At 41.2% G+C, this 26,651-nt stretch overlaps 1 protein-coding gene across 1 annotated transcript in view; it reads right to left on the reverse strand.

The window, feature by feature from the left end:
• Window positions 1–26,651, reverse strand: part of cdh6 (cadherin 6) — an 81,519-nt gene that overhangs the window by 6,367 nt on the left and 48,501 nt on the right. The window contains exons 6-11 of the mRNA XM_035170921.2: window positions 20,000–20,187; window positions 17,559–17,809; window positions 11,504–11,640; window positions 9,621–9,742; window positions 1,899–2,016; window positions 1,055–1,306 (exon numbers count right to left, since the gene is read on the reverse strand). Coding sequence (XP_035026812.1) covers window positions 1,055–1,306; window positions 1,899–2,016; window positions 9,621–9,742; window positions 11,504–11,640; window positions 17,559–17,809; window positions 20,000–20,187 — 1,068 coding nt within the window. The remainder of the gene's footprint in view (window positions 1–1,054; window positions 1,307–1,898; window positions 2,017–9,620; window positions 9,743–11,503; window positions 11,641–17,558; window positions 17,810–19,999; window positions 20,188–26,651) is intronic.

The following is a 26,651-nucleotide window of genomic DNA, read 5'->3' on the forward strand; positions in this document are numbered from 1 at the left end:
CTGCAGCTCTAAACTGACATTGTTTTCCATTACAGCAAATGAGAAAGGCTTCAATGCTCGTTTTAACAATGCTGTACAAATGGAACCACTGCACTGGGCTGGTGCAAGCATGATCAAACATTTCATTTCATATCTGTCATTCAAGTTTTTTCTGCTATATGCTTATTGTGTAGAAAAATATTCGTTTTTCTTTAAAAAAATTTTTAAATCAATGTTTGAAAAGGAGCCATTTTGGCTTGACATTTCATTCTTTTTGTTAACAATTGCACCTAAAAACGGAGGACATTTTGTCCACATTGAGATTTGAATTAGTTTGTAGCATTGTGTGAGTACCATTGTTGGGGTCCCAGGTGCAGACAAAATTCTATTGCCGGTCTGAATTGTGTGACTCAATAGAAAAATAACTGCTGATCCATGAGTTCTGGTCTCCACAACACACTGTAGGCTAAGCTGTATTGTCTGTCTCCGTATTTTTATATCCTGTCTTTGCCAGTTTTAGAAGGATATCTTGCAAACTAAATAACAGCAAGTTGGGGAAGATACTGAATCTGGAGAGGATGTCCTCAAGGATCTGGAAAAATGTGGCAACCATTCATTTTGCATTTGCAATGGAATGAATGGCTGCGATGAGCTGTGCAGATTGGAGGACTTTATTAGGACTCCTCAGGAAGAAGGGGCCATGGCAGCAAAACCTTCACTGTCTTTTATTTTGTAAATTTATGAGTAGCTCAAGAGTAGCTCAATCATATCTTGTCTTTCTGAGATAGAAAAGCAAATTCCATCTGCTGATGGAGACACAAGATTCAATCTGGGTAGACATCAGGGGCAATACTGACCTTATTTGGGCAAATCAGTTATTGGCTGATCCACATTAATAACAGTTTCTCTGCCAATGTGGTTCTGCTGCTGCATCACTTACATTTATTCAGTCACAGTGGGCAGCCAACTCTCTTGCCTTGTTACCTTACAATCATTTCAATATAGATGTATTGGCTGAAGTGAACACTTTGGGAGACACGGACACACACACACACACACATTTCCCCATACTCACTCAGCAGTATGATGGCACACAGGAGGATGGCGATGAGTGCACCAGTGCTGAGGCCTGGAGAGCTGCTCAGAGCCTCAGGATTACACAGCTCCATGTTGCCATCGCGGTCGCAGGTGCACACCCTCACAGTGAGGGTCCCGGTGCTGCTCTGCATGGGGTACTCGCCGTCAGTGATCACCACAGGAACCAGGTAGATGCTCTGGTGGAGGCGGCTATAACTGGCTCGACGTGTCAGGATGCTGGCAGTGTTATCTGAGCAAGAAAAAGTCCTGTTAGAAGATCACTCTAGCACACCTGCTGTGCACAGTGTGTGAGACACTGTCACACAGCAGAGGTGTGAATAAAAATCACTTTATTACCAGGCTGGAAAGGGAAATGTGTAACAAGGCATTAGTCAAAGAATCAGGACAAATCTGTTGTATGAGTTGGGGAAAAGAAGCAACAGCAACAATATATTCACTTATCTCAGTACAAACAAAAAGGCTCCCAATAAAAAATCATATATCATACATATATATTTGGCTAAACACAAAAAGCTAATCACATTACAGAAAAAAATCTATGTCTTACTGATACTGTAATAAAGAGCAACTTTGCAGTATTCAAATATATTTGGTAATGTGTGTAACTCTGCTTATGTGTTGCCAGAGACACTATGTCATTCTGGGATTTCCAGCATCTTTGATGATCAGGAAGAATGAACTCTCCACAGAGTGAATTGAGAAAACCTAAATGCTATTCCATGGCTGAAGAAGTTGATATTTAGTAAATTCCCTTGTATAATGTCCTCTTCTTCTGTAAAATGTATACAGTTAATTTATTGCAGTAATAAAGTGTGACCTACCTCCATTGTCGCGAACAGTGAAGTTGCTGCGGTGCATCACCTCAGGAGCCAAACTGAAGAAAAACTTGTGTCCTGTCGACGGCTCGTCAGCATCAACGGCACTCACTGTCTGGATCCGCTGTTGGAGACAGCAACATACATTGACATGAACACCCCGGTGGAGTTAAGTGAATTAAGAGCAGTCAATGAGTGGAAAAGACAGGCAGGATAGAGATTCCTTTCCCAGTGCCAGTAAACACTGCTGTGATGTAAAGCTGCCAACAGAGAAGCTTGGCTATTATCAGCATCACATGTCTGTGCCAAATCACCCATGAATATCTCTGTCATCAGCACAGCTCATGAAAAGATATATTACACTGATATAGAATTAACAGATTTCATATTGTGACAGATATCATAAATGACAACAACCAATTCAACGAGTCTTTATTCAGTTTAGTATTCATGAAGATGTTCTCATTCTTCTAATTTAGATGCTCTCCAGCATAATTTCCTTTAGTTAAAATGGGACTAAACACCTTGACAGGGGAGCAGTGGGTTATGCTAATGCAGCAGTCGAGGAAGTGTTAACGTGTCACCAGTGGGACCCATTGTGGCTGACTAAATTCCAGCTGAGCACAGCTGCTGTTCTCTGTGAAGAAGTATGCTACAAACTTTGAACAGCTACACAGGGTGAGAGCTTCATACTCCAAAGGTATAAGTTTTGCGTAAGCCTTCATTTCGAGGCAACAAACCCTGACAGCAGTGAAATCCTCAGTGGATTTCTGGGTGTTGGATGGATTCAAATTTAGAAAGCATGGGTACATGAGTAAAATGAGCTTCAATTATGAAATAAACACTAGGGCTTTCAAATATATGTTTTATGCCTCCTCATAGATGCTGAATGCACTAATTGTAAGTCACTTTCGATGAAAGCGTCAGCTACATGACATGTAATGTAATGCAACAGGATTTATAAGTTTTGAAGGCCTTCAACAAACTACAACAGTTTGTCAAACTCTAAATTTAAATCCAAAGACAAGCAAAGAATGGATCTCAATCTATAACCGGAGTTCAGTATATACAATAAATAATCTTCGTCAATCTTCTGCATCTCCATACTGCCTGTTCAGAATTAACTGGAGGAGGATCAGCGAGAGAAAGAACAGCTACAGGAGGAAGATGGAGGACCAGCTGCAGCAGAACAACATCCACGGTGTCTGGAGAGGCCTCAGAACCATCTCTGGCCACAAGAAAGCTGAGTCCCAGTCTGCAGGGGACCGGAAGTGAGCAAATGACCTGAACATGTTCTCCAACAGGTTTGATCAGGCACCTGCCCCTCCCCCCACCCTGCCAACCCAGCTGCCACCCCCCTCGTCTGCTCCCCCAGTACACTAAACCACCTCCTCTTCCAAACCCCGTCCCACAGCACTCAGCTCTCAGTCGACCCATCACCAGCAGCCCAGCCCCCCCTCACACTCCATCAAGGACGTGTGAGGACGTGAGACTGTGTGTCGGACACGGCTGTCTGCAGTACGCCCCTATATTCCTTACACTCAAGTATTGCATGTTACTTATTACTTGCTGATATCGTTTCGACTCTTGCTGCTGTAATACTGCAAATGTCCCCCTTTGTGGGACTAATAAAGGATTATCTTACCTTATCTTACTGTTTGACTGACCAGCAGATACTCGGACTATTTGCTGTTAGAGCTGCCGTGTGACAGAGGTTACGTGGAGTGACAGTCTCATCACCAACTCCACACTTGTAAATGGCTTTTCAGCCTCTCTAAGCTTTGAACTGTTTTGGTTTTCCCGCTCACAATCTAAGCTCTAACAAATCTTGTCTGTGAGCTGTGAGCTGTGGAGTATTTAGCACCTAAAGAGCTGGATATTTTTCAGCCAAACAGAGGCTAAAGGAGAGCTGATGTTGGACTCTTAACTGATCAGGTGGACACAAACATGACTGCAATGTCACAATGCTGATGCTGCTTAGTGTCGGCTGGATGTGTAACCAGGCTACTGTTAAAACTTCCATCATAACGACTTTAGCAGACATATATTGGACACTGCGGAGCTGCATATTTCTGTCATTTCTCAGCTGATGATCATATATGTTTTTGATACTCTTTTAACTACAGTCTTATTTAATTGAAAATGAGAAACTAGCCAAGGGATTAAAGGCTTTAAGAAAGATCTTTGCCAATAACACACATGTGCACATACACAAACACACTGAACAAATCCGTAACCAGAGGGAAGCTGCGGAGAATATTTAGCGAACAAATACTGATGATTCACATTGATGGACAGATGAAAGGGCAGAGGAATTAAAGGATGAACGGATGGCAGGATGACAGGGATGTGCGGAGATTAGTGGCAACAAGCCACCATAGTGAAGAACATCAAGATGGTGTTGGGCGTGCGCATGTGTGGTAATCAGCTATGCAGTTGCACCTAATTGTGTTTTGTCGTCTAATATTTAACATGTTGTTTGGTTTGTTTTTTTCCTACTAATTGTCCTACTTTTTCCTACTAATTTGTTTGTTGTGCTTTTATGCATGTGTGCGCATGTGTCCGTTTGAGTGTGTGGTATTACACATATAGTGGGGACCTACATCTGTGTACACAGTCACTTTATGGTGACTGATAGTCTCATAACATAAATCATTTTAACATTTTAAGGTGAAGACATGTTTTAAGGTTTATGGTTACACAAGCTGTAGTTATGGTTATTGTTTGAGTCCCTAAGAAATAAATTAAAGTCAGTTTAATGTCCTCTGTCTCGACTATGTTAGAGTTTGCGTGTGTGTGTGTGTGTGTGTGTGTGTGTGTGTGTGTGTGTGTGTGTGTGTGTGTGTGTGTGTGTGTGTGTGTGTGTGTGTGTGTGTGTGTGTGTGTGTGTGTGTGTGTGTAAACCCTACCTACAATACTAGATGTATTAAAGCTCCCGGCAGGGTCCATGACAAAGTAGCTCATCAGCAACCACAAGAGAAGAACCCAAGTGGTCTCAAGGACCACAACCAATCAGCTTCTCAGCTGCAGATGTCTTTGTTTTAGAGTTCTGTCATCCCTCCTGTGTATGTGTGTGTGTGTGTGTGTGGAAAATGTATAATCACATGAGTTGAAATAATTCAAATTCAGATATCTTATGGATAAAATATTTGGTGTTTTCAGGGCTACAGAGGTCTGACAAAGTCATTTCCTCTTAGACTGTAAAGTCAGGCCATTATTAAGGTGCAGGGGAATTCAAATGATCTACTGTATATCAATACTGTGATTTGTAACAAAAAAGCATTTAAAAAGTCTAAAACTCTTGATATGAACAGTAATACAACCAGGAGACATGTTGGCCTACATTTGTGGAACCCAGTACAAGGGTCAGTGTGGTAGTAATGACTGATTCCATGCAAATGTTATGTTTCCCTGTTCATAAAAGGGGATTATCAGCTCAGTTTAGCCTCTTGGACTTGGCATGTCCCATAAGTGATTCATAAAAGCATCAGTGCACAATAACTACAGTACCACCTGCTGTGTGCAGGCTGTAGAGCCAGCTTCCCTTCTGTGCTGGAGGTCATTCAAGTTTAGTTTTCCACGCTGATAAAATATCAGAGAACGCCACTAATATGAATCAATGCAAAACAGCAGTTCAACACTTTGTGTGTATGCACTATATTTGCCATTCTGTGTTTATGAAGAGCACACAGAACTAAATGTTTCTTAATGTTACATTTCATAACAGCTTACCACTGAGGTCATGAAGTGCATTTGTATTTACATTTTCTGCTAAATTCTGCAAAAAAGACTGAAACATAATGAGTATTTTATGAGCCAGGTCAATACATTTGACTCTTTTCATGCCAATAAAATACTTAGATTAAGTAGTCTATGTTTTATTTAGACATCCGGTGTCTTTGGCTGCTTCAGGTTACAGCGGCCTCCTGGTTAGTTTGCCTGTAGTCCTGTTTCCTTGCTCTGCCGATCTGATCATCGATGAACCTACTCAGTTCGTAACCTGGTTACCGTTCTCAGCCAGTAACCGGCTGAATCCTCCACAAGCATACAAAGACTCCACGAGGTGCCATTCTACTGCTTAGCCTGCTCTGAAGCAGCAGCAGCTAAAGAGGTAATGGCTTTTTATTTTTAACAATGTTCTTATTATTATTATTATTATTTTGTAAGTTTATTTTTTGCAAAGGTCTTTTTGCAAAAGACGCTGGATAACTCCTGCCCTGAACCAGCACCTGTACAATCTTTCATTTACTCTTATGAACTAGTTTAGCTAACATGGGGGCATCTGAGAAACATTTCTAATGCTGGTTTCAGAAATGCACTAAACTCCAGATAATCAGTGACATTTTCCAGAGGGGCTGTATGTGAGAACGCAAATGTCCGAGTGCACTGGACACTCAGCGGAGTTTCTCCACCCAGCCCCCTATTCAAAATCCACAAATGTCTAAATGAGCCCATGAGAGTAACAGCAGGGGATTCTCAAGAGGATTCACCACGAGCAAGTGGGCATAAATGAAGAAAGCAAAAACAATACAAATATCTCAGTATGATGTCAAAAGAGCTTTTGGTGCTAAGGACTGATGTTGATGTGCTGAAACACAAACACATGGTCTCTGCAGCAGAATAAATACTTTACATCCCGCTTCCTTCACACTGTGCCACCCCTCACCTGAACACTCCACAGATCTCTGTGGTAATGTGAACGCGACTGAGGGGATGATCTCTATCTCATTTTCCTGTTCTGTCTCAGCAGTGACCTTGGTGAATGGAATGTTATGACAACTGATAGAAATCAAGGCAGAAAACATTCAATTAACTTCAATTACTCAAGATTTGATAACACATCAAATCTCCTCCCAACACCACATGCACCTCTCTTTTGTAAATTGAAAGATCCGCACTCAACCTCGACCTCAAGCCCCTGTATTCCTTACAGAGTCTTACGTAACAACAGCAAGATGAAGTGGAGTATACCCTATGGAACTACCTGCATTTGTGTATATATAAGTCTATGTTCAAATCTGTCTCTGAATGATAATCCATTTTAACTAATAACACACAAATCATTGTATTGTTCTTGTCCACACTGACTCTATCATTCAGGCACCGCACGTCAGGATTCCCGTCAATGAAAGCAGACTGGGGGTGTGTGTTAGAGCAAAGTCAGTAATGGTAGGTGTCACCACCATCTTGGCAACATCCCTGGGCAGTTCTTCAGGACCAACAGGACCAGGCTCTTATCTAAATGAGTGGGGATGGAGCCACAACGGCACTTTCAATGATCACAGGAAATAAAAACAGCATGTATCGAATCAAAAGATAAAAAAACACTCTACACACAAAGTGTTTACAGTCTTTGCCTAAGAAAATTTAGTTCCTCTGAGTTGATTGTAGTTTGTTGTTTGAGACCTTTATTATCACAGTGGAAACCGCTCACACTGATCACGTCTGTCCAGGCCAAATTAATCACTATAAGCTGTTGATTACTAAGATTGTGTAGCTTGTGTAACATAGTCCCAGAACTTAAGGGCAAGGTAACAGCAGTTTTTAAAATAAGGGCAATATCACAATGTGTCCTCACGAATGCGTGCGCACAGACACACTCATTTTTCTCTCTCTCTTTGAAATGACGCCACAATATCAACACTGATCAACACATAATGACCGATATGTTTCCTCATAGCTGCACGCATTCATTCATTATTCAGCTCGTCCCGACTCTGCTCAAACTCTTCCTCACTCTCTCGCGCTGACATGCACACACACACACACACACACACACAAACACACACAAACACACAGTGTCATCAGACACATATGTAAACTGAGTATGGGTAATAACAGATTTAAACAGAATAACAGAATTTGTGAACTTAAACAATATGGATAGCGGGAGGAGATGGGGGGGCGCGCTTGTTTTGGCTCAAAACTGTAATAAAATTCCTTTTTTACGGTTCAAACATGTATGAAAAGACATCACTTGATCACTATGACAGAATCATTTAAGCAGCATTTTCACATGAACGATTCTGTCCCAAGCTTTTTGATTCATATACACGGTTCCCTCACTATATCTGTGATCACTATATCCAGTTTCCCCTGTATTGTTATTATGTGAATTTAAAAATCGAATGTATTTCTTTCCTTATAGTGCAGTTATGTCCTGTTCGCCATGTCTCCCCTGCTGGCTGAGGTGAAGCAGTAATTAGCAGCTTCTCAACAAACCCTCAGCCATCACAGTTGCTGATTTCTGAGGAAATTACCTGTGTTTAAAAAAGGGATGCAACGAAATTGCTGCCTTTAAAAAACCCAGATACTGTTTGTTTGCCGTAAGAAGCACAGACAAAAGACAGTGAGGCTGTTATTGGGCTGCAATCTATTTTGGTATAACACTTGGATATGCTATGCTGTGGGGATAAGCATTTTTTAATAAACCTTTTTTCCCTTCCTAATTTGAAAAGAGAAATATACAAAACTCTCGGGTAACAGAATTCTCAGTAGCTCTGACTGTATCAAGTAACACATGTAGCTGGTGGCATGACGCTACTAATTAATGTTAATTCTGAGAGAAACTTAATGAAAGCAAAACCTGGCTGTTTGGTTAATGTGCTCTCTGTAAGCCAGTGTCTGCACTCAGCAAAAAACTGTACAAGGCAAAGCAGCACAAGTCCCTAATACGACTCCGTGGTGACGTCCACACTTATATGTTTTAGTGTAACAGCAAGCAAATTGCCCACTCCGCAGATGGTTGATCAGTTACAGAAAAACAAACACAAACAATGAGCGGCAATGGTGAAAAGAGAGAGCAGAGATTTCTTCTCTTGGGCCGATGACAAAGGTGGAACTGTTACTGAATGTGTTTAAATTCACAGCTGGTAGTTGAGTCATGACTGATAAAACCCAAATAGGAAGAGAACGTGGGTGTCACCAGAGTTTCCCAACTAGCAGTGGCTCCAAAAGCCTCCAGATTAGGGTGTGGAACACTCTGGTAGTATGGAGGTCAGATGCAAATGTAGCAAAAGTGATAGTTTTTCAAAGTAAAACATGGTACTGTGGACGTAGCCTGTGGTTGTAAGCGTCCTGTATGATTTTACAAAGACGGACATGGTGGTGAGCTTTCTCTGGTTAAAATCATCCTGCTGATTGCTTCATGCCATCTGCAGGAGTGAGAATCTGCCATCATGTATGTCACAAGGTCGATTATCAACGTCATATTTTGTACGTCCTGAAAAAAAATATGTGCTTAAGTTCCAGCTGTTGTACATTACATTACATTTCATTTAGCTGACGCTTTTATCCAAAGCGACTTGCAATAAGTGCATTCAACCATGAGGGTACAAAGCCAGAACAACAAGAATCAAGTAAGTACAATTTGCTTTAAAAAAGCCAAACTACAAAGTGCTACGTGTAAGTGCCATATAAGTGCAACATTGTTTCAGTGTGTCAGATTAATATCTATTCAACACTGTGCTCTTCAATTCAATGCAGGTGTAGCTGGGTGTGAAGATTGATGAGGTCACCACGCAAAAAGGACCAGTGTCCATCTTTTCAGGCAGCACAAAGTTCAAAATATTCGAGAACTGTAACCCCAGGCTTTAGCTGGTCGAAAGGACAACCAATCTAGATGCCACCCGGGCCGGATGTAGTTGGTTTCATAAACCATACATTTCCCCTGTCTATAATGATACAGCATGTGTATTTTTCATATATGTGAAGTGATAAGGCTTTTACCTGAGCAGCCTTGGTCCTCTCACAGACGAAGGTTTCGTAAACAGTGGCGAAGGTGGGAGCGTTGTCGTTGATGTCCAGCAGACGGATGTAGACGGGAACATGGCTGCTCTGACGGGGATTATCTGAAGGCAAACAGAGAAAAGGCTTTATGCTGAGGAAACCCATTCACACTGTGAGCTCCCCAGTATAACCTCAGCTGTTTTGTGTTTGTGTCTGCTGGTCAACCTCTGATGATGGATGAAGTTACAGTGTTAAGGCTGATTCATGCTCCCGCGCCGAGGCTACGCCGTAGCTACGCACTTAGCCTAAGCACAAAGCTGTGTGTGAGTCGTGCTGCAATTACACCACCCAAATGCTAGGGGTGGTAGAGTTTCTATGCTGGTGTTGAGTGTCTTCCAGTTTGTGGTCCGCTTATTTACAAACTCTCTGGCGTCTCCGTTTACTTCAGAACATTGGCGAGTGTTACTAATCAGATCGTGTTGGAGTTGGAGCTGATAGATGTTGAAGATAATTACCTTTTCCTAAAGAAATGCAATGATCCGTTTGTTCCGTGTTTTTTCCTTTAATTCAATAAAAAAATGGCGGTGTGTCTGCCGGAGATGCGATGTTACCAAGCGGACCAATCACTCTTCTGCGTCGCCTTGACGTGTAGTTCAATGTTTCGGGAGGTGCACGTCAGGGTACGGCGTAGGGCTCTGTGTAGGCTACACGTCTACGCGCAGGCTATATTGCAACCAAATGTTTTGTTTCACGTTTTCCCTGCTCTCCCTCCCGCTCACATGTTTTCTCAGTAACCTCAGTTATGTGAACATAAAAGAGGAAAAATTAAAACATGAAAGAGGAAATAAAAAAGGTTTCAAGATCAAATACATAAAAATGGCCATATTTCTTCAGCCCATGTCTGAGCCATTGGTTTCTAGAGTCCTGTAATTTTCACAGCGTGTCTCAGTTGACGCAGGGAAACCAATCAGGCTTCCATTTCACACTTGTGTCTGAGTGAAATTGTTTGTGGAAGCTGAGGTATTTGATGTTAATGAAACCTGAAACTGGTATAAAAAAAAAAGAAACGAAACAAAAACTAAACAAAAACGATTTTTTCGGGCTTCCTGCCATTATTTACTTTGTTATAGGCTTTCTCATTGATTACCACCAATTCATCAGTGTCCAACAGTGTCTTAATACTCAGCAGCACAGCGTGACTGAAAACAACAGGGCTTCTTCTGTCTCGACAGATGTTCTCTTTCTTTATATTGGCTGTGGAGGGATAATCAGGAGCAAGAAGTGTAAGTGACAGTGTCTCAAGGTCTCTCAGAGGTGTGACTGACTGGTTATACCGTCGTATTTTTACCAGATATAAATAATACTTGCTGTTATGAATAGGAATCAGGAAATAATGAATCCCTCCTCATGGTGTCAGGAAAAGTAAGTGGGGCTCCTCACACCATTGAAAACTGACACTTTTCAATGATTTCATAAACAATTATTTCTGTAGAAATGACTCATTCTCAGGTCTGTAGATTATCCAATGTGACCAGGATATTGTTTTTATATTATGATTTTTTTTAAACGTCATTTTCGGTTTGTCTGAGGAGCATCAATGAAATTCCATTACTTCCATTTTATTGGAGTGGTAGCAGGAATCCCAGAGGAGGCTATCTAAAAACCCCAAAGTGAAACTCTACTTGGCTCAATGAGATTTTGTTATTTGAGATGAACAGATGCTTTACTGTTTCCCACTCAGCCAGTCCTGGATGCTGTAATTAGTGTTACACCCCTTGTCACTGAGTTCCCTCCGTGACAAATGTGTCTGGCTTCCTTCATTTATACTCCACATCAACAAATCACATCATATCTACAACTCATCCTGCCCGTGCCGCACTTACTGAACTCAGTGGCAATGACTGAGATGTTATGCCAGGCAGTCTCCTCCCTGTCCAGGCGTTTGAGCAGGAACACAGACCCGTTCCCCGGATGGACGTTGAACAGGCGGTCCATGTCGGTGCGACGGTCGATGGAGTACCTGTAACAAACAAGACAGCGAGAGGGTAAGAAAGGGCTAAGTTAAGCCAGTGGGTGGGATGGACTGCAGTAACCTTTGTATCGGTGGAGCCCTACCAGGTGGTAACTGCAGGAAGGAGGATAATTGATTTCTCTCAATCTATGATGGAGGCAAGCGCATGACGATATAGGCAAAGCGAAAGAGATTTTCTGGGCTTTGAAGTTGCTGTAGATAAGGTTGAGCCTGTAAAGCTGTTTAAAACCATTTTCAGACACGACTTCGGGAGAAATGGGATCAGACTTTGTCCACAAGTTTGCTTTCGCACATGAACAACGCAGCGGGACATTCTTCACTCAGATGCGTTCACAACAGGAACAAATTCTACGGAGGATTCAGGTGAGGGGGGTGCAGCAGACAGGGCAGGATGGAACGTATTAATTCCGCTGAGGAGATCACTTGTTTTAGTTTAAAGCACATCGACAGCAGCAGCATCGGCCCTTAGCACCAAGAGCTCTCTTGAAATCTTTGTTTGTGTATGGCTCTGCTTTTTCATAAGGAGATATTTGTTTTGCCTTAGTTGATCCCCGTGGGAACTGTTAGGTTTCTCTGTACAATATGATAAGGTCTCAGACTCACTCTGTGACGTACCTTTAGGTAAAATTGAAATGAATTAAACTGATATGAATCTCTATTAGTTAGAGTTTACATGGAGGCTCATGAACTTTGCCCAATAACAACATGTAAGTATCTTAATCAAACCATTTCTTCAATAACAACAGAGGAGGTTTTAAAACTTTCATTAACATGGCCAAATTGCCAGAGCAGCCAAAGAAGAACACGTTATATTTTGGTAAAGATCCACTAAAAAGGGGGGTTGATCCTGGATTTTTTATAATCACTTTTCTTACATTGCGAGATCGGTCTCAGGAAATAATGTTTCAGACATTTATAGTGTTGAGATCTATGAGTTTGTACAATGTGGTGCAGATGATCAGATTACTTTCTTTTTCTTTTTCTTTTATAAGATTTTAACTCTTCTATAGGTGACACAAATTGAGGTGAAGTTGTGTTTTGAGAAAGTTGAAATTGTATCATCAAAGAGTGAAAACCCCACACTCGCCCTGAGGAGGAAAAGGGAGGAGTAGAAAAGAGAGAGACCCTGGAGGGAAATTACTGCAAGTTCCTCTCGAAAGTTTAGAAAAAAGTCCGAGCACAATGTGGTATCAGGTAAAATTTGCAAAGGCACATATATTGTTGATATATTTAACATGAGGAGCTGAATTCTACAGTTATTACCATGATTGTCAAAAGATAAAATAATTGTCACAGTGATAACTTTACAGAACTGTAAAATACTTCCTCATAATAATACAAAGAGCTGAGCAGTGTTTAGTTTCTGTTAAAACTTCGAACTGTGGGATGTGTTGCTCACAGCAGACTCCCCGGTCTAAAATAGTACCTCGAAAAAAAAACTCGGCATCGCCCTTTAATCTGAAAGTGCCTTGAATTTCTGTAAGTGAAATCTAAAAAAAAAAAAAAAGATGTACAATCTTTGATACGTAAGTTCGGTCAAGAAAAAAATGCAGCCGAGCTTGATGTTCTAACAGCTGGAATCATATAACTGTTGCGCTGTGAGTTGCAGCATTCTGTCCTCCCCCCTTCTTATTTAATCTCACTATAGCCTGTTCAAAACATCACAGCTACTTGAAAATCCCTGCCACTGACTGTGGACTGCTCTCAGAGCGTTCTCTATTTTTGAACTAGTTGCTGAATGCAGCTATTCACAGCTTCACAGCACTCCATAGATAATAGAACTGAGATGCCTTTGCCTCTGTCTTTTTCCGCCTGCCTGTCAAAGTGGCGGCAAACTGCTCTGTGAACAGGAACTTCACATTGGACTGGATCAAGGCTAGTTTCACAATCCACTCGAAAACATATCATCAAACAGCTATCAGCAGCTAATTGTGTACCATTCCATCTTAATTATTGTTTCCCATATGGAGATATATGAAAGAAAACATTGTCTGAGTACATCCAAGCTTGGTCATAATTAGGAAGCACTCAGCAGTAAAATAACAGTTCACTGACACAGTGTGAATAGATGATGTAGTCACATACGCAAATGCACAACACAGACATAATTGGAATTGGGTTTAAGTGTGTGTGTGTGTGTGTGTGTGTGTGTGTGTGTGTGTGTGTGTGTGTGTGTATGTCCTCTTGTGACACATCATTTTAAGAGCACTCCATGGTCCCATGCTTGTTTTAATTGGAATATGTTCCTCATCACTTCATCTGCTTTGAATGTCGAGAAATAAAGACGGAGTTCCAGCCTGCAGCTTCCACTTCATTCTGCTGACATACATACATCATGATTACTTCCTTTTTTTACTCAACCTGCACCACACCACACCACACCACACCACACCACACCACACTACACTACACTACCACACCACACCACACCACACCACACCACACCACACCACACCACACCACACCCCCACCACACTACACTACACTACACCACACCACACCACACCACACCACACCACACCACACCCACCACCCCACCACACTACACTACACTACACCACACCACACCACCACACCACACCACACCACACCACACCACCACACCACACCACACCGCACCCACCACACTACACTACACTACACCACACCACACCACACTACACCACACCACACCACACCACACCACACCGCACCCCACCACTACACTACACCACACCGCACCCACCACACTACACCACACCACACCACACCACACCACACCACACTACACTACACCACCACACTACACTACACCCACACCACACTACACTACACACTACACCCCACCCTACCACACTACACCACACTACACCACACCCCACCACACTACACTACACTACACTACACTACACTACACCCCACCCACCACACTACACCACACCACACCACACTACACGCACCACACTACACCACACTACACCACACCACACCACACTACACTGCACCCCACCACACTACACTACACTACACCACACTACACCCCACCACACTACACTAAACATAAAACGATGTAGGCTACTGCTCAGTGGTCACTGTGTTTCGCAGGACGACCTACTGTGGGCAGCCTCACTCACAGACTCACAAGTGCTTCAAGTTGTGTCACATTAATTATTTAAACCGTGGCGGCCTCATTCAAATTTATCGAGATTAAGTTTCATAATAATCAGAAATAGTTGAAGACTTCTCATATATGATCTAAGTAGGCGTTTGTTGTTTATTGTGTGCAGTGACACCACTCTCGCTAGCTTGTTTTCTTTCATAGACATGAACGTCTTTGTCTGTGCCTCTGTTGTCGTCGTTGTGTTGCCCATGTTGGCTAGTTGACAACATCTAGAACCTTTTAAATGCCTTTTGACACCAAATCCTTCATGTTGTGTCAACTGTCGTAGATACTTTGCTACTCCGCTCTGCTGCTGCATGGACACTTTCAGTTTCACACAGCCACTGTTCAGTTATGGACAACTTATGGTGTCAAAACAACATAGTGAAGACATCATTTATGTATGTCGCTATATGTTCTCTTCTTTTGCTGCTGGGTCAGTGAGTTTTGGTCATAGAAAGATAATAAAGGCTGTGGTTGGAATCACTGGAGTCTGGGCTTTTACATGATAGCTTGTGTTGTTAGCATTGAGTAGCATGATGTTACTGGCTTTGTGGACAAGTCAAGTTTTTTCCACATGCTGATGTAGTTGCTTGGTGTTTGAATTGTGTGCACTATCCAACTCTATGATTATTTAATCCTCATCCCCCTCTTTATTTACACTGCTCCATTTTCTAGATCCATATTTTTTTTATAGCTGTGTCCTATTACTTTTTCTTTTTGGCAACAGCACAAATTGCCTTCAGAGATCAGGAAAGTTTCAACTTATCTTAACAGTCTTGTAACTCCTGATCAATACCCGCAGCAGCAGAGCAAATTACTGAGGGCCTTAGGCTTTTTATTTTGTAAACATCGGAAAAATTCCCAGGACGCGCTGATGCCATTTGAGAAATGGACAATTACTAACAGGACAGCCACAGAGCTCAAACTACCCTAATGCCAAGCATCAATAATGAACAGAGCTGCAGTGAGGCAGCTGCGTTTGAATACAGCCTGTAGGTGCAGGTCTCTGTTGTGTATATACTCAGCAGTTTTTACACACGGCTGTATAGTCCAGAGACAGCTTGGTTTATAATCTTAACAGTGATCACTGTACCTCCTATCTTTTAGCCTGCCCCACATTTCTCCTCTGTTTACACAGTTTTCACACTCTTATCAGAACCCTTGTAGGCCTTTAGAGAATCCAAGACCATTTGAAGTAAAACTTTATCCAACTCCAGTGTAGTTTAGCTGAGATTTCTAAAAAAGAAGAGGAGAAAGCACAGATATGTAAACTTTCAAATATGATAGCCCTGCGCTGCGGCAATGGTCTTCCACGTTTCACTGATACACGGCCTTAACTGAGACGAAGTGATGTGCAGATGTACTCTTAATTATTTCTGTTACTGAGATGGATAATAACAAGGAGGTTTGCAGGTTTTTCCCGCCTCCCCTCGATATCTATTCTCTCCCCTCTTTTCAACCCACCAATTTGAAGTGGAAATTCTCTCAGGTGTCTGAGTGGGTTCTACTGACGGCTGCTGCGGCAGGCTGAGACCCGGTAGAGGCAGGACCGACCAAACATACAAACCTGACTTGCTAACTGTTTGTTGCCTACCAGCTATTGGCAGATAAAATGGAGCTGTTCATTCAAAAGCTAATGGAGGCTCCTCTGTTCAAATGTGTAGCTCTTGTGTTTGATTTCCTGCTGTTGTTGGAAAGTGTGACCATGATCTGGAACAGTGACAATACAGCTTTAAGCAAATACACTTGATTTGATTGGCTATCAGCTTCCCATCTGGAGTACAGTATGAGTTATTTACTGAGCAGATATTCAAAGACTGACATTTATTTTCAGTTGGATCTTAAAATGGATAAATACATAATTCACGTTTCCGTTGTAAAATGTGGTTACAACAGAAACGTCCCATCTGTACCACTTCATGGATTCACCTCATCTGTCCAGATTCCTCTACCTCCTGATGTTGATTGCAAGGCAATCCCAGGACAGAGAAAGCATCACCCGCCTAGTACTCTGCCTAGTTAGAATAAGAATATCAGAGTAAGCCAATCAGAGTCGGAGTAGGATGGGTCATATCTGTTTTTGTCTTCCAGTTAAAAATATCACCCTGGGTCCTCGTCAACCACGGTGAGTACCTTTTTAAAGGCAGAACCTTGTTAATTATGATAATAACATGAAGTGAAGTTATGTATTTCATCATATTTGTAATATTTGCAAACTGTAATATTTATACGATAATATTTCCAAACTGCCCAACGATAAATAATGTAAATTTCTGTAATGGTGGCCCACTCTGGTCTGCTGCAAATCAACTGATCCATAGGAGAGTTTACAAAAGAAACTACTGACCCATAGACAACTGACTTGACTCAAAATCACCCTGGAGTCTGTGGGCCAGTATTGATGCAAAATCTGCATCTGCATCAGAAATTAAGTAACAATTTGCCCATTTCTAGGTGAACTACATATGCAAGCGTACATGTCACTGTTTATATCCTTTGTTGGATGGGCTGATTAAAAAAAAGAAGAAAATATACCCACTTCTCCAGGCACCGCTACACCACTGCACTTGGTCAAAACAAAACCAGCAAATGTCTTATAATGCGACCAACCTGCTGAAGGCTACATCTAATCTGCAGTCAAGGGAATGTGCAGTGAGACTGCAAATGTCTTAGAAAAATCCAAAGGAAAGCACATCTAAAAGTCAATGAGGCATGAAAAAAAAATGATAAAGCTAAAATAAAGTTCAGTGAGGTTTGGCCTTACTTGACCATGCTGCGAGCTCCATCGGGGTCCATGGCGCTGACCGAGCCCACGGCCACGCCCACCTCAGCATCTTCCTTGAGCTCCATCAGATAGCTGGCCTTGTCGAACAGTGGCGGCTCGTCCACGTCCTCCACGCCAATTCGAACCGTGGCCATGTCTTTGGAGCCTGCGGACATGAAGCGAGGGTCCACCTGGGTGTTCTGGACCTGGATCTCTACAGTGTATGATGGCTTCTTCTCAAAGTCCAGAGGCTGCAGAGGCAAAGAGAGGAACACCGCAAACACAGGAGGGTTGTAAGAGGACTGTTTACAGCAATAGGAGGTAACAGTAACATCATCACTGGAAGGCAGAGTTGAATCTGAACCTCCTGTCTATATATTATAGACAGGCTTGATTGCCAAGAGCTGCCACAAATAATTCTGAATAGAAAAATAATAATATAACTGGCCACAGAAACTTTCTGGACACGTGGGAACAACAGAACAATTTCAACATAAAACACTGACATATTATTACTGTTGTAATAAGTAACGTGCCAACATGCTGATGACGATACAGAACTGTGCCTGATTCTCTGTGGGCTCATCACCACGAGAGACACCTTTCATATTACTTAGTTATTTGATCCATTGCTATGAAAATGTTAATTAGTGTGATTTTTAATGTTTATAGCCATTCTGGACCTGTTTTAACGAGTGTGATATCATAATAAAACATGTTAAATAATGAACCAGACTAGACTGAAAAAGACTGAATTGTTATTATATTATTTTTTGCTTATATAGGAGAATAGTTTAAAAACTATTTGATTCAATATATGATCTAAATTGATTAGTTGAGCGTCAGAGGCAGGATTTATGGAATGTAAGAGCACATCTCTTGTCGTGTGGGGGCTACAGTCTGTCTGAGTGATAAAAGAATGGGAACAGCACATGTGGTTACAGTGGAAAATATAACATTAATAAAATTGTGATGAAAGCAGCCGACAGATTCAATCTGATGACAAATGGTAATAGTTTTTCAAAAGTGCAAATTATGTTGGTGAAATCTGCTCCTTGACATCGACTGTGGCAACGCGGCATGGTTGTTGTTTCAAACAAGAACAAAGCTTCAGATTCACTCGAACAGCTCAACATGCACTGCCTCTGCTTCCTTGAAGAAATCCTGGATATTGTTCTCATCTCGCATCCTGCTGACAGAACATCATTACTTCTTTGTTAAAGCCTGCAGACTTTCTGAGGTTGTGTCAGCAAGAGGAACAAAAGAATTTCTAAATATCAATTGTGAGTGCACATCAGTAAACACACTCTTTGTGAGGACACTGCGAATCATTTTCAAAACTCAGCAGCATAAAAAGCTCCAGTCCGGTGCATTAGTGCCTGCTGCACAGGGTTGCGGAGGTAAAGATGAAGAAGTTTAATTTGGTTTCTTTCATCTGTCAAGCATGCCGGGGCTTTGCATATTTAACAGTACATGTAAAACAGACTACGTGGGCAGGATCCGTATGAGTAGAAACTGTGGGATCTGCTGAATCACTCCTTTAGAATTAATTTGATTCCACCAATGCCGTGAGAAAAATATCAAGATAATTAAAAGCCTGCCTTATTTGAACACGAGCACCAGAAAAGCAGCAGATTTATCTATAATCAACAATAGATGCACACTGGTGAGTTTTCATTCCGCTCCATTCCGTGTGTCTGAAGTTTATTCAGCTTTGTATTTTACTTGCTTTTACAAAGATCTAACACAACAGGGGGTCCCAAACTTTTCAGCCCCCAACCAAAATACGAAAAGAGGAAAAGAGCCATGCAAACATTTTATTAATTTATTATTTATACTGATTTAATATAGGACTGTGTGTATGTGTGCATGTGTGTGTGTATGCTTCGAAGCTTCCTTTTGTTCAAATCAGTACTTAAATGCTACATTGATGTTTTTTTATTATTATTATCAAAATTTGCACATACTACAAAAATCCAGCCCATGAAATAATAAACACAAATAATTATTAATTATGCACAACATAAATTATTATTAGTTGTTCTCTAACTGAGACATTTTTAATCTTAGGGAGAGCTTTATGGTTTTCAGCTTTCATCTAAAGGTAACAGCATTGACACTGGGACACTGACATGACAGTGCCACATGTGCCAAAGGAAACTGGGATATGATGGTGTTATTCATCCACAATTATCTTTCACTCGCCCCGCCCCGCTTAATCAGCTGACTGTTGAATGTTTATGGTAATCCAATGGAATTGTTTTTTCTATAGACTTTCATGTGCATGACAATGCATTTTGTTCATTCTTCAATTGGTCTCACCTGATTGAAATGTCTTTTGTGCCTTACACTCAAAAGTAATTTAAAAAACTGGTTTTCAGATAAGTGCTACAAATGCGATTAGTGGTCTGGGACCACATTTTGGTCATGCTCCCTCTCACCTTGCTGACAGTGATCACTCCCTCCTGGGTGAATTTGTCAGTGGAGATCTCAAACATGTCCATGCCGTCTCCACTGACGATGGTGAAATACATCTCTGCGTTTTTCCCGGTGTCTCTGTCAGTGGCTTGAATTCTCCCCACTGGGATGCCAGATTTCGATGACTCGGGAACTCTGAATTGGTAAATACCTGAAAACACAGAAAACAGCCCTGACGGTCAGCTGTATGGTGTCTGCACCGTCATGTACATCCATGTGAGGAGACTAAGGTTCACTTCAATCTTTATGTCAGTGACATGTCACAGTTTATGTCAATCAATCAATGCATTCACAGTAAGGAGTTACCTTGATTTATCACTCCCATATTAATGTTAGTAGCAGAAGAATTAGCCCACTGGGTGATTTAATGCGTTGTCACTGTATGCCATATAAATTGTTCTCATTAAATGTGCAGAACTGCATTTCGACAAAAGTGTGTTTTTTGGGTCCAAAATCAAAAGTGTCTTTATTTTACCATCCTGCATCAAAGTCTGTGTGACAGTGTGGATCATATACAATTCTTTAAAGCCCCCATGAAATAAAAAAAAACAAAAAAACTTTACAAATATATGTTCCCTTATTGTGAAACAGTTATAACAGTTTGACGACTCTGCCCTCATTAGCATTTATTCACTTTGTGTCAAATGATAAAGATTTCTCTAATTTTGTATTGCCTCCTCATGACTATAAGTTCTGCCAGTTAGCGGCCAGTGCACAAGGACCTACGCTGTCCAATGCATTTGTTAAGTCTGCAGGCATTAGCAAAGTTAGTGGTGAGAAGTCGTCGACAACAGAGAGCAGGCCATCGTCAATTCATAAGACACTATGTAAAATGTGGATACATTGTTTGTATCTGTAAATGTATGAACAATTAAAAGCTTGAAAGTGTATAGTGAAGAATTGTCCATCATGACACTATGACTGATAGAGCGGGTCCACACACATGCTGTGTTCATTTTCATATTTTGTGGCTTCTGAGTTGAATAGCAAGCTGTCAGTATAATCTGTAAAATGTGATTCTGTTAGTACACTCATCCACTTCATGTATAGAGGTAGGGGAAGCGGAGCTATCTACACTATCCATTGAGCCATATCAGATAGATGGGCAATATTTAATATATAAATTCAAAATGCAACTTTACAGCTGCTGCTCCTGAGCAGGATGTGCTCAGAATACACATTTCATCAGGGGAGATGGAAAAACACTGCCACATCTGCAGCTGCCAGCATCCTGAATCTCTGTCAAAGGTCGTTTCATAGCCTTCATAACACGTGAATGTGAACTTCTAAATCGGGCTGGCCGTCCAGCTGAATGTCCACAGTGGGAAACTAATGTACTGCAATATGGACTCATGAAAACTGTGTTTCACATCAGTCACTGCGTTTATGGGCACAACATTTCTGGTCTTTGCCCCTACTATGCTTCATATATGGCTAATGGAAGTGAACATTCTACTATATTCGATTTATTGCGCAGGGAGCCATTTGAGATATTATTTTTGTGAAAAGACTTTCACCGGTGGTGGACTTGCGCGACCATGCAAACAAGGCCACTCTCTTTCATTCCTCCAACCACCTTACTGAAAAGGTTAGTTGTGTTATTTTTGTGCATATCCAAAAACAGGTTTTTGGATATGTACCATTGTGTAGTTGGTTTGTGTACAGCACACAGAGCTGACTGTTAACAGCCAAGAGGCAGCTCCACAAACTGCCATAAAAACCCCAACTGAGACACATATTCTGACTGCACTGCATACAAGCCCACAGAATGCGAGACAAATGAAACCAGAAAAAACAAGTTACCAATCACTGACTAAGAACAAGCCAAATCAAACTGAAGACCAAATCCAACTACATCACACCAACAAACAACAAAAGAGATTGTAGATGTAGAGGTGTACTCCATGACCCCATTACATCACTGTTGATGTGGTTACGGGAGCAAGAGACTCCAACAGTCTGCCATACTTTTATACAGTCTATCTGGGTGAGGACATGACATACTGTACATGCAGTGACAACAGTCGGGATCTGTATGTGCCGTGGACAGCTGTTTTCATCCAGCTTCATCATAAGCTGTGTTTCCACCGCAGGAACCTTCTCCAGGAACTTTAGGAACCTTTACAGGAACTAAGCGTTTCCATCGCAGAGACCAGGGTACAAGTTCAGGGAAGTTTTTTCATCCTCCTAAAAGTCTTTAGTACTTAACGAGGATTGCATTTTATCAAATTGAAATTACAGGAAGCTTTAGGGTGGGGCTCTCTCTCTGCCTCTCTCTCTCTTTCTCTCACACTACCCGTGTTGGCAGCCTGTAAACACACCCATAAAGGCTTTTCCATCGTCTGCAAGCAGGCAGAATTTGGCACAACATTAGTAGATAGTGCTTTTACTGCGCATTTAATACAAGCATACAGTTTTCAGCTCTCACTGTAGCAGAGAGCTACCACCAGTTTGAATTCTGTTACGCTGGTGGTAGCTGATTATTGTAAAGTCTTCTGCATTACCTACGCCAAATTTACCTTATTTCTCCTGGTAGGAGTAAAAGGTCCAGGTTAAAAGCGTGAGTATAGAATTTGTTCCTGTTTTGAAACACTTGTTCTTCCCTTTGCTGGTTTCATATCCGTGCTGTTTTGCGACATTAAATTGTATCAATTAACCAATACCTTGTCACTTGCTTATTTCAACCTTTTAACACTGGAAAAGGGTTTGTCTCATGTAATCCCTCTCAAGTTTACCCTGATTTTTCTCATTAGCCTTTTTTTTTCTTTGGAGATTTTCACCGTCCACTTAAACTGGTGTTTGTGTTTCTTGTCTAATGTGGCCCCATGAGGCCCTTTCATACTGTTACTGGAATAACGAGCTGCACAAACAAACCTGACTTTACATGACAGTAACAACATCACCACCTAAGCCATTAAGTAGACGACAGGTATTGATCAAGAACCCTGTTAATCCACCCTTTCATAAGGGTGAGTCAGAGTGATTAATACCACAGTCAGAAAATGAAATACATCACAAATTCTCAAACAAAGACAATGAGAAAGTGTGTCTTGTTTTGAAAAAAAAAAAAACATATCACAGCATAAATGCTGAATAGAGAAATGTGTCTTTGTTGTCTTAAAACTTTATAAAGAAGGTAAGATGGGTAGACTGTAAGAACAAAAGAAGCCCAAAAAAAGACAAAACAATAATGTAACTGATGATGGAAGCCAGGTGCAGGAATAATGTCTCTCTGCCAAACTGCTGACAATCATAAAAAAAAGCATTTCAATGTATTTTTTGTGAGCATGATGTTTCCTTTTGTTCTCTGCAGTAAGTGCTAACACTGTCTTTTGCTTTCAGTTTGTTGCTGAGGAGAGCTGGCCGTTACTCAGATTTACCCTCACTGTGAAACCACAGTAGATTCAGTTTGTACTAAATAAGGCAGAGTCGCTGAACAGAGTCCAGGAACACAAACACACCTAAATGAATGCAAATGATTTGTCACTGTGCTGCATGAACCTGAGGCATTTTTAGATCAACATATATCCTTTACGCAGTGTGTGTGTGTGTGTCTGTGCATATGTTCCATCTCAGAGATCTAGTGGTGTGTATAAACCACTCGAGTTAGTAATTATATACTACTGAGACACAGCAGGTGTCATACATACAATCTGCCACTGTTTGGGTATGTTTAGGTGTGTTTGTTTGAGTGTAGCCAAAGAGAGAGAATGAGATAAAGGATGATACATAATACTCACACTTAATTTCAGGGTAGGGGGAAACACAATGGTTCCACTGCAGCTGCAGTGGCTTTCAGATTTAGGGATGTTCATTCAAAATCTTTTCTTACATCAATAGCCAACAAAATTAAAATATTCTATTTAGAATGGACCAGTGTCTGCAACACATTTAAGAAAATACCAATATAACATTTTCTTATAATAAAGGTTAATGAACAGATGTTCAATCCTCCTCCACCTCTGTGTATGCTGTGTATGACTGGCACTTTCAGTGTAGAAAAACAATAAAGAACGTCTATAAACAAAAATGCAACTTGTAGTTGCATTATTCAGAGCTGAAAATAAAATAAACAGGCCAGGCTTATGGACAGCTTGGGTACAGATCTTTATTCAGAGACGGCAGCATGTCCACGTGCTGTGGGGTTATTCTGGTGACAGTCTGTTGCAGTCTGAGGAGAATGCAGACTCAGATGGTGCCACTGTCCAAGGAAAGCAGTGATAAAGCCTGGCTACAGAGGCCAGCCTTAGGTTTAAATGGTTAATTATGAATGTCCCTATTCAGATCATGTGTGTATATTTATTTCTGCAGTGAGAAATTACGGTCCCACAGCAGTGGACTCTGTGAAACTGTGGTTCACTTCAGTGAGTGTAATTGGTCTACTAAACCAATTACCAACCACTGACCAACAAGCCAAACAAGCCAAATGAAGCCAAACACACTGAGCAAAACCAAACCAGCAACGAACACACAACAGTGTCTTCCACAGAGGCCAACACTGGCAGTGATATGACAAGGTGTGCCTACTGAGGACGGTAAAAACTTTATAGATATTTACTCTATACACTGACTATCAATGTGAGGGTGAATGTGTGACCAGGTTATAAAAAATAGGAAATTACAAAAAAGCCACAAAATAGTTTTTGTTTTATCCTAAGAATATATACTAAATATTGAACAAATAAAACCTTATTTCATATATCATTGAAACTAATGAGAAAACTGAATATAAATAAATAAATATTTAAATAAACAAGAAAATAAATATAATAAAGTGTTATTATATCAACAGTTATACAGTACACTAGTCTATTCTGTAAGATTTGTAGTCCCCTTCTGAATGAAATGCTTTCTCATGTGAATGGGGTCACATATGTTAAAGTTCAGATGCAACAAGCAGCCAATCAGGAGCTTATTCAAAGCTTTGATTTGATTGACTTAAGATTAAACTGCCACGTGGCAAGCAGATGTAACACAAGACAGTAAAGAACCCATCCAACAGCTTCTAATGTTACTGTCTCTGATGTGATCGGTGCTCTGTGGCTGGTGTACTTAGAACCTACAAATACATATACCCATACTGACAGAATGTAACCACAAAAGCAATTTTCCTTGTGCAACTCCAGTACCTGTGGTAGTCAATCGGTTTATTTCTGTGTTAACAAAACACTAAGACAAACAAGTGGGAGCCTGGTGAAACCCCAAAGAGCCAGAAGTAAAGAGAGCAGAGGCAGAATTCATCTCCACTCAGCTTTCTTTCCGGCTGATTGGAGATTGTGTTGCCTCTTGGCTCCGACTCCGACAACACTGATTGGAGTCACGGTATGAAGTGAAATGAATTGACATGTGTGTGGATGACTGCGTTAGAGTTCTACCTTTTGTGAGAACCAGTTTCTGACCTGTGGGTTTGCAGACAGTAAACAGACAGTGTCATATATGGTAATGAATGGCTGCTCCTCATCTTGTGTGTGTGTGTGTGTGTGTGTGTGTGTGTGTGTGTGTGTGTGTGTGTGTGTGTGTGTGTGTGTGTGTGTGTTTACTTAAACAAAATGATAACACCACATGCAGTCTGTTCAACATATCCTTGGGTGATCTGAGCAATGGGTGACTAGGCAGTGGTGTTGACAGGAGGAAGGAGGCACTGATGCTCTGATACAGTGACCGTGATTGACCGCGGCTGAGATAGAGAGGCAGAGGGAAAAACACTTAGACAATGAATGAAGACAGAAAGTCCGAGATCCAGAGAACCAAGGGCACGATGTTCCGCCTTTGTGTCAATTCACTGGGATTGGAGCGCGAACAATGTGATCGAGGCAAACACAACAACTATTTACCCATTTCTTTTACACAACTGCAGACACTGAAACACTGCTGCTGGACACACACACACACACACACACACACACACACACACACACACACACACACACACACACACACACACACACACACACACTAACGTGAGATTAGCACTGAATTAAACTGCACTGCACCACACACACACAATGCTTCTGACAGTCACTGCCATGTTGGTGAACAATGGTCACAAACCTATGGAATGATGTCGCCTTGAACCTCTATTTAACAATTTATTTTTTGTCAATGTCGGATTAAAAAGATGAATTCCGAAGTATTTAATCTTGAAAAACGGCAGCTGAGAATAATTTCATCACAGTGTTCAGATAGGAGTTCTTGTAGAGTTTTCAATCACATCATCATCCCTGTGAGATGATTAAGCATGAATCTTTTTGTAGCTGCTTCAGCATATATATAAGGATTGCTTATATACTGTGAGGTTATAAGTATAAGTATATGCAATTTAAATATTGCATGAGAATAGTGTTATTTTTAACGAAGCATATGAACTGAATTACATCCACTCAAAACACAAAAGTATGAAAACTAAAGATACCCTTAACATTATTTAAAAATGCAGAGCCCACCCCAAGGCCATTGTCGCTTCAGGATATACTGTGCTTTCGTGGAGGATAATGCCAAATATTCCACACAGGGATCCTTTGGGACCCCAGAGGGCTTGCTGCCCTTGGGGGCAGCTGCCTGCTTTGCCCTGATCCTGTCTTGACTCGCAGCAGCGAACAATGACATTTACAAAAT

The sequence above is a fragment of the Hippoglossus stenolepis genome, chromosome 11 (genome assembly GCF_022539355.2).
Source record: "Hippoglossus stenolepis isolate QCI-W04-F060 chromosome 11, HSTE1.2, whole genome shotgun sequence".
Classification (NCBI taxonomy): Eukaryota; Metazoa; Chordata; class Actinopteri; order Pleuronectiformes; family Pleuronectidae; genus Hippoglossus; species Hippoglossus stenolepis.